Source organism: Triticum aestivum, chromosome 5D (genome assembly GCF_018294505.1).
Source record: "Triticum aestivum cultivar Chinese Spring chromosome 5D, IWGSC CS RefSeq v2.1, whole genome shotgun sequence".
Lineage (NCBI taxonomy): Eukaryota > Viridiplantae > Streptophyta > Magnoliopsida > Poales > Poaceae > Triticum > Triticum aestivum.
In genome coordinates, this window is record NC_057808.1 from 119,720,141 (window position 1) to 119,737,850 (window position 17,710).

The window sequence follows — 17,710 nt, forward strand, 5'->3', positions numbered from 1 at the left end:
CAAAGGTCAGAGTTACTGAAATTAAATTCCATAGTTCCATTCATCCCAGAGTTACTAGTTAGTGCCCCTGTTTCCATCTAAAAGGTTCGTGAGGCAACTTAATCCAAACATCACATGGTTCCATTCGCAAAATTCAGAGAATAAGAAGTGTTATTGAATTACCAATATTTCATGTTAAGTGTACAAAGACCAACATTATAATCCAGTTCAGTATTTGCATACAAAACGATAAACTTTAAGCCATATAGAAATAATACACTAGTCCATATTGATAGTTTTTTTTTGTGAGTAACGGATTAAATTATCATCCTGGCAGAAGAAATTCATGCGATAATTACACAAAGGTAGAATGCAGTCTTCTTAGGCAACACACATCTTCATCACAAATTCAAAATAGCAACCGATTGTGCATGCCGTATAATCAGGTACTAGCCTTCAAACAATATAGGTCAGGCAATGATCAAATATAAACTCAAACGAGCACTAGCATTCATTGTTGTCCCAGAAAAGCTGGACTCCTGGTATGAACAACTAAACAAATCTTGTTCATTTGAATGGGGTTAACAGATCATGCACACCCGAAAAAAGCTTCTCCATGCGGAAACGCTATAACTTTTACATGGAAACAGGCAATGGCATGAACTATATCACCCCCCTAGTACGAAAAAAAGCTTCACTCATTAGTGCAAAAAATGCACTATTATTGATGGACAAGAATACACTGCACTAATACTGATAGTAGTTCATCAGTCCAACAGGCACAACTCAAGAATTTGCCTTTGATGTTGCCTCCAATCTCCCGGCAAGTAGCTTCACTACATACTTCCCAAGAATGTCAGCCTCAAGGTTCACCTTATCCCCAACCTTCTTCTTTGGCAGCACAACATTGTCCTGCGTGTAGCGCACAAGCATGAAGTCGAACCACCCGGCCTCCTCGTTCACATTGACGACGGTGAGGCTGGTTCCGTCCACGGCGACGAACCCCTTAGGCACGAGCAAGCTGAGGATCTCTGGCGGCGCACGCACGGTGACCCAGATAGAATCGCCCTCGGGCCGGAACGCGGCGATCTCGCCGGTGCCGTCGACGTGGCCCTGGACGAAGTGCCCGCCCATGCGAGACGCCGGCGTGAGCGCGCGCTCGAGGTTAACGTCGTCGCCCGCGACGCGCTCGCCGAGTGACGTGCACCGGAGGGTCTCCGGCGCGACGCCGAAGGTGAGCGTGGAGGCAGCGGTGTCGATGGCCGCCACGGTGAGGCACGTCCCGTCGACGGCGATGCTGTCGCCCAGCTGCGTCCCGGCGAGGAGGTTCTTGGTCTCGACCTCGAGGTCGACACCGGGAGCCGCGTCTCCCCCGCCCCCAGGAGGCGTGGGCGGCGGGCCGATGCGGCGCACGCGGCCGACCTCCTCGACGATCCCGGTGAAGAGGGAGCGCACGGGGATGTGGGAGGTCGAGGAGGAGGAGATGCTCTTGGGGACGGGGGAGAGCGAGAAGCGCAGGGGCTGGGCGCGGAGCGGCGTGGAGGAGGCCACCCGGGAGGCGAAGGGGAGCAGCGGCGACGAAGCGGGCAGGAGGCCCCTGCGGAGGATGTGCGGGTGGCAACGGACGGCCGCGGCGGCGGTGGGCGGCGGCGCCATGGCGAGATCCTTGTCGCCTGGATTGGGGAGGATTTAGGATGGGGTTAGTTCTCGCGACGCGTCAGCCGTCAGCTAGCCAAACTACACGATGATACGTATTCCGTGGCATACGTGACCGACGCAAGTTTGCGGAAAGAATGGCCGTCTCGTTTCTGTTGGAGGGCCCTCTGACGGCCGGGCCCTCGTACCGATTCGCTCGCGCGTCCAAACCCCCTTGTCGATTCCCCTCAACCCTAGCCGCCAGCGGCGGCCAGATTTTGCTAGTAACAAGTGCTTGGTAGCTTCACCTCCCCCTCCAGCTGCGGCCGCCTGCCATCTCCGGCGACGAGCAGGGCGGAGAAGGGGAACTAGCCATGGCCTCGGTGGCGCCGGAGGTTGAGAAGAAGGAGGAGGAGGAGCAGGTGGTGAACCCGTGGGAGGTGTCGGCGGGGAAGGGCGGCATCGACTACGACAAGCTGGTCGACCAGTTCGGCTGCCAGCGCCTCGACGCCGCGCTCATCGACCGCATCGCCCGCCTCACCGGCCGCCCCCCGCACCGCTTCCTCCGCCGCGGCCTCTTCTTCGCTCACCGGTGCTGTAAAAAATAGCCTAGCTTTTGCCTTCTCAGGCGGCGGCGGAGGTGCAATCGCTGACACAATCTCGGAACCTTTTTTGTGTGTGGGTGTGCAGGGATTTGAACGAGATACTGGACATCTACGAGAAGGGGGACAAGTTCTACCTCTACACGGGGAGAGGGCCCTCGTCAGAGGCGTTGCATCTCGGACACCTCGTCCCCTTCATGTTCACCAAGTAAGAAGGCTTTGTTGATTCACCGTGTTGTTTATCTGGGCAACGCTGCTGAGCAGCAAGGGAGTAGCTTGCATTCTTGGCTAGAACGAACAGTCCATTGTGCCTCCATTGGTTTGAGAACACCAGTTCGGTAGACTAGTGAAATTGATATCTTCTCAGTTTGTACTCCTAGTTTATGTGGTGAATCAAATACCAACAGTGGACTTGCAGAAAACCTTTAGATGAGTACTACCCTTGAAATTCGGGAGTTAAACATCACCAATTAGCATGTTTAATACTCCCTCCGTCCCATAATATAAGATCGTTTTGCAAGCTAAGTATTTACCTCCTATCCTTCACATAAACTCTAGCACATAAATATGCTGCATTTCGTAATCTTATTTATCCTCTATACCCTCTAGGTATTATTTGATAAATCTTGCATTGTAATCTCAGTTCTGATTGTGTAAGTAACCATTGGCAATGCTCGTTGACCATAATGATCTTTCTTCAGATATTTGCAGGATGCTTTCAAGGTTCCTCTAGTGATACAGCTAACTGATGATGAGAAGTTCCTGTGGAAAAATTTGACTGTAGAGGAAAGTAAAAGGCTTGCGCGTGAAAATGCAAAAGACATTATAGCATGCGGATTTGATGTTGAAAGGACTTTTATATTCTCTGATTTTAATTTTGTTGGCGGGTAAGATTAATATTTTAAATTCTAGCCTTGATTGATCTTTTACCTTATGACCTCGTAAATCCTAGACTAGTTTCTATATAAAAATAGTAAAGTAATCCTCTTCTCTTTCTTGCAGTGCCTTTTACGAAAACATGGTTAAAGTGGCCAGATGTGTGACATATAATAAAGTGAGAGCTGTTCCATTGATTACACTATTTGTCTATTTGGCATGAGAGAGCTCAGTAGTTTCTGTTCAAGCATTAACGTTGGCTAATATAGTCGGCTCTTGAATGACAGGTTGTGGGAATATTTGGATTCACTCCAGAGGATCACATTGGAAAGATTAGCTTTCCTCCTGTGCAAGCAGTTCCATCATTCCCTTCTTCATTTCCCAAACACTTTTCTGGCAATGACCAACTACGGTGCCTGATACCTTGCGCAATAGACCAGGTAAAAACATATTTTTGGTACAATTGTCCTGTAAACATAATTTGTTACATAATATTTACTTGCTGGCATAACTAGAAATTATCATATATCTGCTAGCAACTAATTTTAGAAGTAACATTCTGCAAGTTTTCGTGCTTTCCAGAATTGAACTAATAGTATCCTTCACTATAGATATGCTTATCCGTATGAGAATTTTTAAGAGGCCATCTCTGAGTAATTTCGTTAAAAATACTGAACTGTTGGTAGATGTTCACGGTTTGTTTCATATCTTCAGTTCCTCATTCAATTCATTTTTCATTCTTCCAGGATCCTTATTTCAGGATGACCCGTGATGTTGCTCCAAGAATTGGTTACCAGAAGCCAGCACTGATTGAGTCAAGATTTTTCCCTGCTCTTCAGGTAAATTTGTTTTCTGAGGAACATGGTTTAAAACTTTATGCTTCACTGCATAGAAGTTCAACATGGCAAAAAAAAAAGTACATATATGGACAAGGTAGACCTGATGCCCAGGACGTTTATTATCTAAAGTCAGTCATTTAATGCCCGACAATTAGGATTTACAGTGAAATGGTTGCTTACATGGTTACATGTGAAATATCAAATATTTCAATTATTGGTAATAATAGCATAATTTTTTGTCAAAAGCTTGTTCCTAAGTACCATAATTTGTAGAATTACGAATGTGCCATATTTAGATTTGCGTTAACAAGTGCAAACATAAGAAGAATTTTTTTTTGTCTAGTGAAGTCGCAATACCAGTCTGATTATGAGAAACACAGTTCCAGTTTGACTGCTTCCAGTCAATTCCTGAACTTGCTATTTCTCCATCTAGCTGTTTTGAACTTAACAAGACTATAACATCGTTTATGGAGCCCGTGTGCCATTTGTTTTGCATTTATTTGCTACGTCCTGTTATGGATGGCACTAACTTTAATATCATTGCTTTGGGGCTACTTATATATCTTACAGGGGGAGAACACGAAAATGTCAGCTAGTGATCCAAATTCTGCTATATATGTGACCGATAGTACTAAAGATATAAAGACAAAGGTATGTACTTAACATCGTTTGTTGTATCAGAAAAATTATTTCCGAACAGTTACATGATTTCAGTTGATCCTTGTTTGTGTGAGAGCATCTACAACCATGATGCACAAGTCTGGCTCCTCAAACATCCGCGAACGCGCCCGGGCATGTCCGCTTTTAGTCCCTATTTGTCCATGCACACAACCATGCCCCTCATTTTCCTCCTATATGTCCGGTCACATGCATATGATTGGTGGAGAGGAAGAGAGAGAAAAGAAAGAAAGAATAAAGAAAGAGAAAAGGTGGTCCGCGGTGGCGAAATCCTACATGGCGCCCTGCCCTGACACGACCGGACATCCCTGTATATGGCTTGGATATGGGGATTTGCGCCCGAGCATATGAGGACAAAGTGGGCGGTCCGGTTGGGTGGCTTTTTTTCCTTCTCTCTCCTGTCCGGGCAGTGACCAGGCTGTCTGCCAGGACGCTTGGGGAGGATATGAGTGGTCCGTTTGTAGATGCTCTGAAGTGGTTGCTAGATTGAGCTGAGCATGGAATTTGTAGCCTGTAGGTCTTTGTTTTGTACTTCTATTTACTTCCCCATCATTTTCCAGGTGAATAAATATGCATTCTCAGGTGGCCAGGACTCTGTAGAACTTCACAGAAAACTTGGAGCTAACCTTGAGGTACACCGTTTTCCTGTTGTTTTGACACATACTAACAATAAATTGGCACAGGTAAACAAGCTTTTTTGGCGGCTTGATTACATGTCCTATGCATCATTCTATCATGCATTTTTTTACTTAAAAGGCAAAACTTAAATTAGAATAAGTAATAATTTCAGTATATCAAGTAAAATTACCAGTTTCATAAAATATGAATTTAGCAACATGCCCTTTGTTTGTAGTTTCGTCATTTATTGAAGCTGACAACATTGTATTTAATTGTAAATTGTGGAGCATTGCATCCTGCAATATTTCTCTAATGTGATGTGCTCCTTGCACAAGACAAAACCAATTGGTAAATTTTAATTGTTGTATTCAGGTTGATGTCTCAATTAAGTACCTGAACTTCTTCCTTGAAGATGATGATGAGCTTGAGCGCATAAAGAAGGTAATATTGCAAGATATTAGAACTACACTTTATAGCTACTTAGTTTCCAACTGGGCCGTGCTAATGTTGTGAAACTCAATGTCAGGCGTACAAGGAAGGAAGGATGCTGACGGGTGAAGTGAAGCAGCTTCTGGTTACGGTTCTTTCTGAGATGGTTGAAAGGCACAAAAGAGCTAGAGCTCGAGTTACCGAGGAGGTATGCAATATCATATGTTATCACATTCATTTGGTCTTGTACATAACAGGAGGCGCGTAGCTGCACTGTGCAAACACTGATAAAAAATAGATTCACACATATGTCTTCTGCCAATTTAACGATGTCCTGTTTACACAGATGGTCGACGCCTTCATGGCTGTGAGGCCTCTTCCCAACATGTTTGGCTGAGCATTGGGTGGGAAGTTCATACCCTTTCTGTGTGGATTTTATTGAATTCCAGGAGCAACATATGAAGTTTCAGGATTTAGTTGTAACTATTAATGTGAACCTGGCCCCTCAATCCTGTATGGCGGCCACTGTTTTTGCAAAATCAGCATGTGATATGTTTGTTTTCAAGCTTACTCGATCACTGCAAAGATTTCTATTTATTGGAATTAGGGAACATACACATGTTTTCTGGCTGAAACACAGCCTCCTCAAATGATCATAGCACTGTCTCTACAAGCTTCCTTCTGTATTATGGTTATGTTAGTACTACCAAAATACGAATTTGAAAAATCTGCAGGGTAATACCTGAAGTTACCAATTTTTTTTTGTGATGCCATGTTCAAACACAATCAGAACAACGCTGGGAAATATAACTCAGAAAAAATATACTCGACAGAATGTAATACTTTCAAATATCTGAAGTTTGATTTTTGCTGGATTGTGATTTGCTATCATTCTTTTCCTTTGCAAAAAGAATTCTAAGCTTTTTTCACACAAGCCTCAGTACAGGATTATAACCAAAAAATATATATCAGAAACGACCAAAAATGAAAGAACGCGACCCTATAGAAGAATACCTGCTTCAGCAGGGTAATATCCTAAGTTACCAATATGTTTTTGTGATGCCATGTTCAAACACACACAAACAACGCCGGGAAATATTACTCAGAAAAAAATATACTCCACAGAATGTAATACTTTCAAGTTTCTGAGGTTCTGGCATTTGATCTTCGTAAAAAAATATACTTTCAGTCTTTTCCTTTACAAAATGATTTTCAAGCTTTTCATATAAGCCTCAGTACTGGATTAACCGAAAAATATATATGATCAGAAACCGACCAAAAATGAAAGAATGCGACCCTAGAGAAGAGTCCCCGCTTCAGCGCTCGTCATCTCCATACCACCTCCGGAAGCCCACGCTGCCGGGCCTCTTGTTGCTGCCTGAACCTGATTTGTCAGACCCGCCATCCCTTTCACTCCGAAGCAATTCGAACTCCTTTTCAAGGGTTTCCATCTTCTGCAGCCGTTGTTGAATCTCTGAAACTTCATCCTGCCAATTCGGCAAAGGGAAAACTTGTATCATCATCACTCCTATCCCAAGAATGTGAAGGAGTTCTCTATTTTCGTATTCGACAAACTCATCAAAACCTAGAGCATGGTTTCTGACCCTTTCCCGAAGAACCTTTACGTACCTCGAGTTTGGAAGCCCTCGCTGCTTCGTCGGAGAGTTGATCGCGGACTGACTGGAGTTCCTGCACAGCAGACAGCACATAAAACTTGATCACATTGAGCTTAGGGAAAGTTTCTTCTTGCAAAGTAAGAGAGCATAGTCCTAACACACAAACTGACGCTATTTCATTTCCACCTTGGTATACTTCTCTCTCTGTGTGTAAATGTTTTGCACTGTGAGGTTTGATAAACTGAGGCTTCACCTTTGAGACTCCAATTCAAGCATAAATATATGAAAGATAATGCTACTACGCTGACAACCTATAATTCCTTTGAGATACAGTGATTTGAGTTTGATTTTCTGAAGCTCAGGGCCTTACATATTTGAATAGAAATCATAAAAAAGAACTGACTAATTCTATATGGAGATAATATTACAGATAACTTCAGCACACAAGTACGCCCTAGGCAAAATTATGGAATTTCCTGAAACAATTACGTGAGTGTGGTATAGCTTACCTTAGTAAGCTCCGCATTTTTGTTCTCTACATCAGCTAGTTCCTTCTTCAGGTGGAAGCTCTGCAGCTTTTCCTGTTCAAGTTTTTTTTCTACCTGGCTCTTCTCATGCTTTACTGCTTGCACCAAGGTTTTGATATCTCCTCCCTTGTTATTCTGAAAATGACAGAGAGAAAAAGCGTTAACCGTGGTTCCAACGAGCAGCCACAAGCTTAAGATATTACCTTGTCATCTCGAAGTTCTTCAATTTCGAATATTGGTCCCCTGCTAGAATTTACTTCTGCAGATAATGGGGTCATGCCATTTGTCTCGAGTTCATCTATTCGTGAAGGCGACACACTTGGTCTGAGACTTGTCTTCAGAGCATAAACCTAAAGACAAAGAATACTCATCTAAATATAAAGATATAGATAAGAAAAATTAAACTGATGACAGTGGAACATGCCTCGTTGCTGTAACGTCCACTGTATCCTCCAAATGACAACAGAAAGTCTTCTCCATTAATTGTGTGAAGTACTAAACTCGATCCCTGCGGTGAAGGAGATTACGGAGATCAGCGACAGCTTGGGTGCATAACACCATAGAATCACAATTAACTAATATTATAAATACAGTTAGCAGTACGACCATGTTAACTTCACTATTACGCATGGATTATGAGTCCAAGGACTAGTCAAGACTAGTCTATGAGTCTCAACTTCAGGGCCGACTAGACTTCAGTGTCGATTAGTCTATGAGTCGCAACTTCAGTGTCGACTCGTGTCGATTAGTCACGCTTAGTCTATGAGTCTCAACCTCGGAACGACTCATCGACTCGTAAACCTTGCTATTACGAGTTCCTTAAAGGCTTAGACTCATATAACATTGTTTTCATGAATCTAGTTGGAATATTCAATTTGAACTTCTCGAACCAAAAGACCCTTTCTCCATTTATCCAAACTGTTCAGAGAGTTTGCAAGTAACTATGCGGAACATATACGATGTTATGCAAAATAAAAGTTCACATTGCTTTACAAATTGAAAATAAGAATAAAAATGGCTAACCTCACTTGTAGGGGGCGCACGGCCTTCAAAACTAGTAACAACCGACCATACCAAAGTAGACATGTTAAGCACAAGCGTTTCTGGAACACCTGCAGTGCATTAGGCACATGTGAGTGATAGCAGTTTTGTGAGCTGCTTTTTAGAAATGGAACAAAGTGGAATAACCGATTATAGATGGATGGGAGCTACATTCATTAGGTTACCAAATAGCAGAAACGAATGGACGCAGTAATGTAAAAAAAATCATAATATTTCAACCTTACCTTTCTTACTATTACCACCACCAGTGATAACCCAGTTATCCCCAACTGTTACGCCTGCATGCCCTGCTCTTGGTTCTGGAATTATACCGTGCTGCTCTGGTCTTGACCATTCCATCTGCAATTAACGGTCAGGTGACTGGTTTGGAATTGCAAATGTACAATACCAGCTCTAGACAGAAGTCTCACTGTTTGCAGGTCAAGGAGATATAGATCACTGAAACATGTAGAATGAGATCCCCCACCAAATATCAAGAGATACCGGTCTGCATAGCATGCAGCAGCATGCTCTGACCTTGGAGAAGGAGGAGTGCCTCTGTAACAAAATAATTGTCAGATATCAATCCTGCACCTCAAAGCAGAGCCGGTTAATGCGTTTACTGCAAGTTTTATTTAATGTTCTAAATAAAATATAATAATTGCCAACTGCAAGTGACACGTGCTATAGCATTTTCACATAACTTTGAATTTTATTTCTCCACACATATATATATGTAAGAATACCCATCTAAGAACTTTTTAACTTCATTTGTGCAATTTTAACAAATCCGCTCCATTTTGTTTACATCGATCAAACCAAATCCACAGAACTTACGTGCTCTCAAATTCATCCCAAGTCATGGTTTCGAGATCAAGAACGTGCAGGTCATTCAGAAGAGACCTCCCACCACCTTCACCTCCAAACACAACTAAAGTGTCCCCAACACAAGTCACTGATTGACCACCACGTGAGCTCTAAACAAAAAGGAAAAGTACCATAAGATACATATTGACCAAAAAGAGGCAGCCTTCAGGGAAAAGGGGTGGAAACTTGCGACCCAATTGAACAGCGTAAATACAGATTAAATATACATACCGGTGGCTTCCCATAAGTACGCAAAATTGACCAAGTGCAGGTTTGCGGATCAAACTCCTTTACTGGTACAACATTGAGTAAAAAATATTGAGTTCTGGCATGACAAGATAAGAAGAGAAAAATGAGCGATGTATTAGGCTAACCACTGAGACTCTCTGTATGCTCCCTGGTGTGTCCTGCAAGTGACAGAATCTTGTTTCCGGATGGAATCTACAGGGATTCGAAGACAGACACAATCTGATAACGTTATAATTACAACCATTGGAATGTATACCAGTTTCTTATCACTGATAACTACAAAACAGTACTTGATGATTACCAATGAATGACCAGCACATGGAGCAACAAAAACTGGTTCAGCTGATTCTGATTGAATTTTAGCTTCTAGCTTTGACCATGACAAACTTTTGAAATCCAGAACCTTCAATGAAAGAAGCATTCCATTGTTAAGCTGCGTGCCATCGTCAGAAATATAGGACCAGGGGTTAACCCCCGAGGCAACTATCTATGGAAATCTAGGGCTCAAGTAAAGGAGTAGCAATTCCTCCATAGAAATTCAATGACAAAAAATACAGGTAACATAGCTGAAGGCACAAGCAGCCCCTTCCACAGAGAATCATAATGACTAGTGTACCTGAATGTCACCAAGGTAACGGCCATTGTGGTTTCCACCAAAGACATACATCTTTTCCTGAACTACGGCAGCTCCATGCTGCAGAAGATAATTCGAGCCAGTATGTCAGAACCATCAAGTGAAAATTGCCCAGCACAAGATCAGAGGGTATACTAATTAAATTAAATAAATACAAATAAAGACCTTGTATCGAGGTTTCGGACGCTGTCCTGGGACTGAGAGTGGCGTCCATTGATCGTAAGCGGCCACAGAGCAGAGGCCTTCCATGGTGACCTCCTTGTCCTGAACATCAACCATCTTCTCGTTCTCCGCCACGACTACTTTAGGCTCTTCAGGTTTGAAATGCAGTGGTTCTTGTATGCTCTAACAAGATGAGAAGGAAAAACATGGCTAAGTCATTACAAATCAGTCATGACCAATTCACGACGATGTTTTTCTCCACTCAGCAGCATCACTAAGCAGGAGAGAGACGCCACGCGGCCAAAAGTTGGGATCACGAGCTAGCACGCAGCCGAGCGAAGCCACAGCCACTCACTCAGCCCATGTGCTAGTACTACGACTGCGAGCAACTCACCGGCATCGCTGGCAGCAGGTACTCGAAGTCGAAGGTCCCGTGGATCCCCCGCTCGCGTCCTCCCACCCAAGCCTCGGGATCTGGAGGAGGCGGGGAGGGCCGCGGCCCGTGGAGGCTTCTAGAAGGTTCGAGATCTGGACAACACTCTTACGTCGGCAGAAGCCTCGAGATCTGGTGGGGGGAGAGGTTGCTCGGAGAGTGGGGAGAGGACCGCTGGCCGCTGCTTTGCCCCTCCGGCGACCTGCGCAATGGGAGATGACGAGGGGGGAGCGGCGTGCCTCGTGATCGGTGCAGATCGATGCTCGATCGAGATCGGGGCCGTAGGGACCGTTTGATTGCGACGGAAGCTTCCTCCACGTCCGGTGGGTCACTTCAAATGCGTGCGGTGAAGCTCAGAATTTCTTGCCAACAATTTTCGTTTTTCTCTAGTCTCTATTTTTAATGGAGCAGTTGATAATCTTCGCCGGTCAATTTTCGTCCCACCTATCATGGTTTTTTCGTCCCACCTTCGTTGTTTTCTTTTCTAAGATTTTTTTCGTCCCCACTCCCCACTTCATCGGTTTATACTATCAGGTAATAATTCTTGCGCTTTCTTTGATAGGTGCTCATTTAATTCTTGGGTAATTAAGGATTCCAAAATCACATCATGATTTGCTTACCTTCTTACGTGAGATCACCTTTCCATCAAAAACCGAATTGGTTTCTCATTTGATTTTTATATCCATAATATTTACCAATTACGGATTAAATACTTGCATTATAATTTCCGATCACCTTGTACGTGCAACAGGGCATGAAAATATATTTCCGATCAAATCAGGATCCTCCTCTAAAGCCACACAACAAACTGTACACGGGATAATCAGGATCCTTCGATCAAATCAATTTAAACATATCTTATCGTCTATATTATGATCAATGGTCTGTGATTTAAATCAACGTCTAAGATTAAATGTTTTGCCTGGCAGACGCATGGTCTGGTACCGCTCCGCGTCCCCGATCCCGGCGGCCCCGCCCGCAACTCCCTTATTTTCGGAATAAGGAAAACAGATTCGCAGCAAGCTTGCGCCGCCGATCCTCCCTTATCCTCCTGCGCCCCGAGTCCACCCCGCCTCCGGTCGCCACCCGCGCTCAGCCGCCGCCGGCCTCCTCTGCCGGTCAGCCGCACCCAGCGCCCTCCTCCTCCCTTCTCTCTCCCTCTCCTCTCCTCCCTCCTCACTCCCTCTCCTCACCAATCTCTCTCTGCTCTCTCTGCGCTGCAGGATGCCATGGCCATGGACCAAAGCTCGAATTGGATGTTGGTGATAGCTTCCCTCGCGAATGCCTGGAGGTGGGATGAGCAAATCCCGAATCTCCTTACTGCCTGGACTGGAGAGTTGCATCCAATCAGGCCTCCTCCTCTCCACTAAGTGCCTCTGAACACATGAGTTCTTGCACGGTATGTGTTCGACAGATTTTCTCTTAAGGCAGAAGTTGTATGCTGCTATGTTGTTTCAACCCTTGGGTAGCGTGCTTATGAAAGTGATTTCGTTCTTTCAATCTATGTGTTCTGATGAAAGTGCAGGTGGAGGCGTGGAGCATAGGAGCATACAACTGATTCTTTGGAACACCTGATTCCGGTACACGTGCAACCATTTGTAGCGTTTGCTTATTGTTTTTTGGGACACCTGATTCCACTACATGTGCAATCATATTTGTTAGGTACTTTATGGATAAGTACACACCCAGATTTTGGGGATTTGTAATACGAGTGAGTTCATGTGTTACTAGAATTGTTGTACCTAATCTGGTTTTGTTGGGGCTTGGTTTTGCTTTGAAAAATATAGGACATCAAGCATCAAATTGTTTAATCTTGTTCATATTTTAGTATCGCGTTTCACATGAACTATTAAAATTGTTCTGTACACACAAAATAATTGCTTATTAGGATCTAAGTCGTTGTTGTTCATGTGGAATTTATAATTCAGCATCTTGAGAACTATGACATGTGTAGTCCTGTAAAGTGCAAGAAGATTTAAATTCCTAGAACTTAATCAACTTATAAAGTCAGAAGAATATGGTTCCGGTAATGTGACTGAGGAGAAAAACTGGCCTCTTTTTCAACCTGCACCAACATTAATAATGGTGAAGTGTTACATTAGGAGCCTATCATGGTCGGTTTATCTTTTATGTAAATGATATGCGCTGCCTAGAACTTATGCTATAAATTATCAATACCATGTTTCTAGATAGTACCAAATTTTGTTAAATTATGAGTCTTTTCTTTTCTAAAATCAATCATTCATGCATTTGCAATGTGTCAATCCTGGATATACTTTGGATGTAATTGCTATTGTCGAGTTGGATTAGATTTGCATTTAATTGCTAATGGTGAGTTGGCTTAGATTTTCTAAGTCTCAAACTAGAAGCAGTACTACTTTACTAGAAGCAGTAATACTTTAATTTACACTAGTTTTTAACAGTAGTTGTGCGTTTGGGCCTTTCTACAGAAATAAAAATAGACTGCTTCAATGCTTTATTAACAATGCCACCGACCAAGTTTATTTCTTCTAACCTTATAATCCAGTATTTCATATGCCAGTTGATGCAATGATTGATAGTCTTCACGGGAAAAAATGTCACATGCCCTTTCAGGAAAACCAACAGAAGATTTACCGGCGAACCCTCACTTTTAAGGCAAGTTCATTGGATGACTACCATATCTTTAGGTAACTTTTGGTTGCTCTGATGAAATTGGATGGGAGATGGCCATCCAACTTTTAGAAGTCATGAGTTTTTCCTTGATTGGATGGACTGGATAGGTCTATATCCCATTAAATATAATATAGCTCGAACAACCAGGGAAAATCCAAGTGGTACAAAAAACTTGAGTGAGCTGAGCCATTTCTTGCCTCCAGCTGTTCAAGTTAAAGAGGACACATGTCTTTCTCTTAAAAATGTCTCATTTGGGCATTCCTTGTACAACACCTTTTTAAATCATAAAAATGGTCTTGGCCAAATACTAGGTAGAGTATTCAACAATTTTCTACCTTCCATAAGCTCTTCACATGCACATACCTCTGGTTCGTGTAACATCTATAATTGACGACTTCCAATGATTTTACACTACAGAATTTATTAATTCAGAATTTCCTTTACTTGCCACGGGTAACACTTATATGTTATAGGGTAGACCACTCCTGGTTGTATTAAGTCACTATATGTCATTGCATTTATACTACTCCCTCTGATCCAAAATAAGTGTCATGGTTTTGTTCAAATTGATGTACCATATTTGAGATAAAGGGTATTTTTGGACCTACGATGTCATCATCTCTTTATATTCTTATCAGCTTCTGGAAGTATTGTCTGGAATTAGACCCTATTACAATCAGTTTGTGCACCTGCTCTATTTTGTATGCAGAGACAAACCTAACTGTAATGTTGGACATGCTATGAGCACTCTAGGTCCAACAACCTGCATTGTATCTGAATAGAAGAAAAAAATTATTAAGATATCTACAAGTTTTGGGGAAGTCCTCCAAAAGAACAGAGATCTCATTCAAACAACATTCTCCATTGAGTCAACTTCGTCGCCATGATTTTTTTAAAACAGAGGATGGCATTTGTCAGTAAGGTGAATATTTTCAAGAAGGACTTCCCTTTTTATTTTATTTTGCTTATTGAACATTGCTCGAAGTGCTTACCAGATATGCTTACCAGTACCGGTATTGCTTATAAGAACTAAGCTACTGTAAGAAGGGTGGCCGTGCTTTTTGGAATACAAACATGCTTGATTTGCTGTTAACATTTCTTTGATAAATAGGTTTTTATTGCAAAATCTGGTGTGCGAGAGGCTAGGGATCTGTGATCTAGGATGTTGAAGAAACAGATGGCAACTAAGGTCTTCAATCCCTATCAAAAAGTGGGCTCCAATCAAAAGAAGAATCAGTAGTTCAAGATGGAATTTATTCTTCTTCAAAGTAGATGACATTTATTCATTTTTTGAGCATTTATGGTTTTGTGTGTATATTGAATTATTTTATGAGTTGTGATATTTATTCTTAAACAATAAGAAATTCAATGCAAAGGTCCACACTAATGTGTGAGCAGGCGTCATATTATGTGACGCTTTTAGTTTATCGGCAGTAGCAGTTGCAACAACATTATGTACGCAAAATCTTTTGGTCTTGCGATTTTACGTTTGGTTTAGTGACATTGATATTTTAGTGGGAGGCAGCTTTTCAATCATGATAGGTTTCAAGCTTCTTTAACAACCAATCCAAGCACCTAATGGAGGAAATAACACATATTATTGTCTGTATGCAACAACATGACCACAGTTATGTGTCACCTTCGAGAATACAAAATATGAGCAAGACAACAACATAATGTCTCCATTTACCTTTTTGGGAACATTTTTTTGTGTGTTCGTGTGAATCTCATTTAGCAAGGAGAACGTTTAAGACGTGCGTTGCACGTGCAAGCTTACTAGGTGAATTCAAGCTAAAATATGAATTGTACTGTTCTAACTATATTTTTTTTCAGATCCATTTTCCAGGAAAATGGGCATGATAAGATCATTATCTAAAAGCCATGGGATGAGCCATGAATGAGACCATTCCCTTTTGCTGCTTTATTGTCATTGTTGATGAGTCCAAGCTCGTCCCGCTTCAGCATCGTGTACATGTTGGGACTCATCGGCAATGTGTTCGGCAAATTGCTAGGCTTCCACACCAAGACGGTAAAACATCTGCAGCACCTTAGACGTAAAAGAAATATGCTCCTGTTTAAAATTTTAATGTTATTACTTCCTCTTGTATATTGGAAACTCTCACGATAGTTCTTTTCATGTCAGCTATCAAATCTCTCCATTTCTTGAAAAGAAGACTACTGTTGTTGTCAGCTCTTTTCTGTCATTGATCCAAAGACCAGGTATTATCGCTAGATACATCATAACATTTTAGTGCTTTTTTCATTGTGAAAATTTCTTTGACAGGAAAGCTTTTTATTGTGGGTTTCATTTACTTAAAACAGGTCATGAGTTTAAAACAACATGGTGGGAAATCTGATTATCTTGGCAGCACCAAATGAAAATCTCTGGTAGCAGTGAGGCTGAAAAATGCATGTATGATGTTCTGTACATGATTCCTAAGAACGTTGACCCATTTCTTTGAAGGTGAAAAACATGTGATATAAACGCAAATGAAGGTCATTATGGACTTTTATTTGCATTACTTATGAAACTATAATTTTCCATTATATGGCTCGAACTGGAGGGCACACATATATGGAACTGCAAATTACTACTCCTATACGTCTTCCTTCGTCCCTTGTAGAATTTAGTAATATAGCGTTCGGTCTGTTGATTTAGTATTTTCAATCTTCTCTCCAGGTTATGGAGTAACTTGAAGGCATCCAAAATCTGCGTATTCGCTATTGATGAAGCGCATTGCATATTGGAATGGGGTCATGATTTCAGGTTATTTGTTCTGCTATTGTGTGAATTATTTCAGCTAAAGAGCTGACAATTTACTTTCGTTTCAATTTTTGATATGTCCTATGCATTTAGTTTGGAAATTTTATGTGTCTTGGTGGTAAATGCAAAAGATATCAGTTCATATCAGCTATCAATTATCGCTAGATTGCTCTCACCCTTTAATTCTGTGGTCAAATTTGGCGACCTGTCGAGGATGGCGAGTGCAGCGTGATAGCTCTGCCTTTTACACTAATCTTTTACCTAAATTTTATTTGATAAACGGATCGTTGCATCAGACAGGTCTGCAGTACCAAACAGCTTGAAGCTTGTTAGTTGATGATACTATGCATTTATGTTACAGTGCTTAGTGCGCAGGCATTGATCATAGTAGTACGAACACATGCAATCTTTAATCAGTGTTACATTTTGAGAAGGACTATTCTTCTTCCATGTTAATTCTCGGCTTGTAGGAACATAATGGATTGATTTTTATATTAGATTCGATAGTTGTGGTTTTCTTTTCTAATCGTGTACCAGATGCAACATTTGTCTTGCCTTGTAGTTTTGAACGGGGGTAGTATTTGTTTTCCATTACTTTTTTATGGTTAGAGAAATGTTATTATTGTCGAAAAACACAAACATTGACATTGCACTAAGTGCATGCTTCATTATTTGTAATCTCTACTCCTAATGGAGTAGTTGGTAGGATTGCGTCCAGGTTTATTTTCGTCCGTTTTATTTTTGTCTGATTTAGTTTTATCTCACCTTCTATCATCATATCTCACGTCGATTTTTTCACCCTCCCAATAAAAACTTTCTAAACATTTGCAAACTTTCCTAACCAGGCACGTCACAAATGAGCAGGTACTGACATCACATTACAAATAATAAAACCCCATTTTCATGGAAATTACTTCAAAAATCATAACTTTCCTAATGCATCGATTCTTACCTTTCCTATGTAAGTCGTTGGTACCCCATCGATGTTGGAAATATGCCCTAGAGGCAATAATAAAGTGGTTATTATTATATTTCCTTGTTCATGATAATTGTCTATTGTTCATGCTATAATTGTGTTATCCGGAAATCGTAATACATGTGTGAAT

The 17,710-nt window shown here is 41.9% G+C and overlaps 3 protein-coding genes and 1 long non-coding RNA gene across 12 annotated transcripts; 2 read left to right on the forward strand and 2 right to left on the reverse strand.

Moving 5' to 3' along the window:
• Positions 1 to 457: 457 nt before the first annotated feature.
• LOC123119809 (riboflavin synthase) lies at positions 458 to 1,738 on the reverse strand. The gene has a single exon (XM_044539740.1). The coding sequence runs from the start codon at positions 1,633 to 1,635 to the stop codon at positions 766 to 768; it is 870 nt and encodes a 289-aa protein (XP_044395675.1). The 5' UTR covers positions 1,636 to 1,738; the 3' UTR covers positions 458 to 765.
• A 97-nt stretch (positions 1,739 to 1,835) lies between these two features.
• On the forward strand, positions 1,836 to 6,329 carry LOC123119808 (tryptophan--tRNA ligase, cytoplasmic). The gene is made up of 11 exons (XM_044539739.1): positions 1,836 to 2,206; positions 2,305 to 2,424; positions 2,918 to 3,103; positions 3,219 to 3,270; positions 3,380 to 3,532; positions 3,839 to 3,931; positions 4,502 to 4,582; positions 5,170 to 5,241; positions 5,600 to 5,668; positions 5,754 to 5,864; positions 6,003 to 6,329. The coding sequence occupies exons 1-11, from the start codon at positions 1,989 to 1,991 to the stop codon at positions 6,051 to 6,053; spliced, it is 1,206 nt and encodes a 401-aa protein (XP_044395674.1). The 5' UTR covers positions 1,836 to 1,988; the 3' UTR covers positions 6,054 to 6,329.
• A 423-nt stretch (positions 6,330 to 6,752) lies between these two features.
• Positions 6,753 to 11,481, reverse strand: LOC123119807 (acyl-CoA-binding domain-containing protein 6). Its single transcript, XM_044539738.1, has 15 exons — positions 11,147 to 11,481; positions 10,756 to 10,935; positions 10,573 to 10,650; positions 10,258 to 10,359; positions 10,082 to 10,148; positions 9,939 to 10,000; positions 9,678 to 9,817; positions 9,272 to 9,398; positions 9,086 to 9,200; positions 8,823 to 8,911; positions 8,224 to 8,307; positions 8,003 to 8,149; positions 7,782 to 7,934; positions 7,286 to 7,345; positions 6,753 to 7,143 (listed from the first exon to the last, which is right to left on the reverse strand). Exons 1-15 carry the CDS (start codon positions 11,150 to 11,152, stop codon positions 6,973 to 6,975), a joined length of 1,581 nt encoding a protein of 526 aa, XP_044395673.1. The 5' UTR covers positions 11,153 to 11,481; the 3' UTR covers positions 6,753 to 6,972.
• Positions 11,482 to 12,145: 664 nt separating this feature from the next.
• LOC123119810 (uncharacterized) lies at positions 12,146 to 17,327 on the forward strand. 9 transcript variants are annotated; one of them, XR_006458913.1, is made up of 9 exons: positions 12,146 to 12,303; positions 12,409 to 12,584; positions 12,711 to 12,765; positions 13,781 to 13,854; positions 14,550 to 14,762; positions 14,952 to 15,869; positions 15,984 to 16,060; positions 16,163 to 16,304; positions 16,521 to 17,327. It is a non-coding gene; the product is annotated as an uncharacterized lncRNA (long non-coding RNA). The 9 variants fall into 9 exon arrangements; XR_006458916.1 differs by having other exon boundaries at positions 12,711 to 14,762; positions 14,952 to 15,108; positions 15,674 to 15,869; XR_006458918.1 differs by having other exon boundaries at positions 12,711 to 13,854.
• The last annotated feature ends 383 nt before the right edge of the window (positions 17,328 to 17,710 follow it).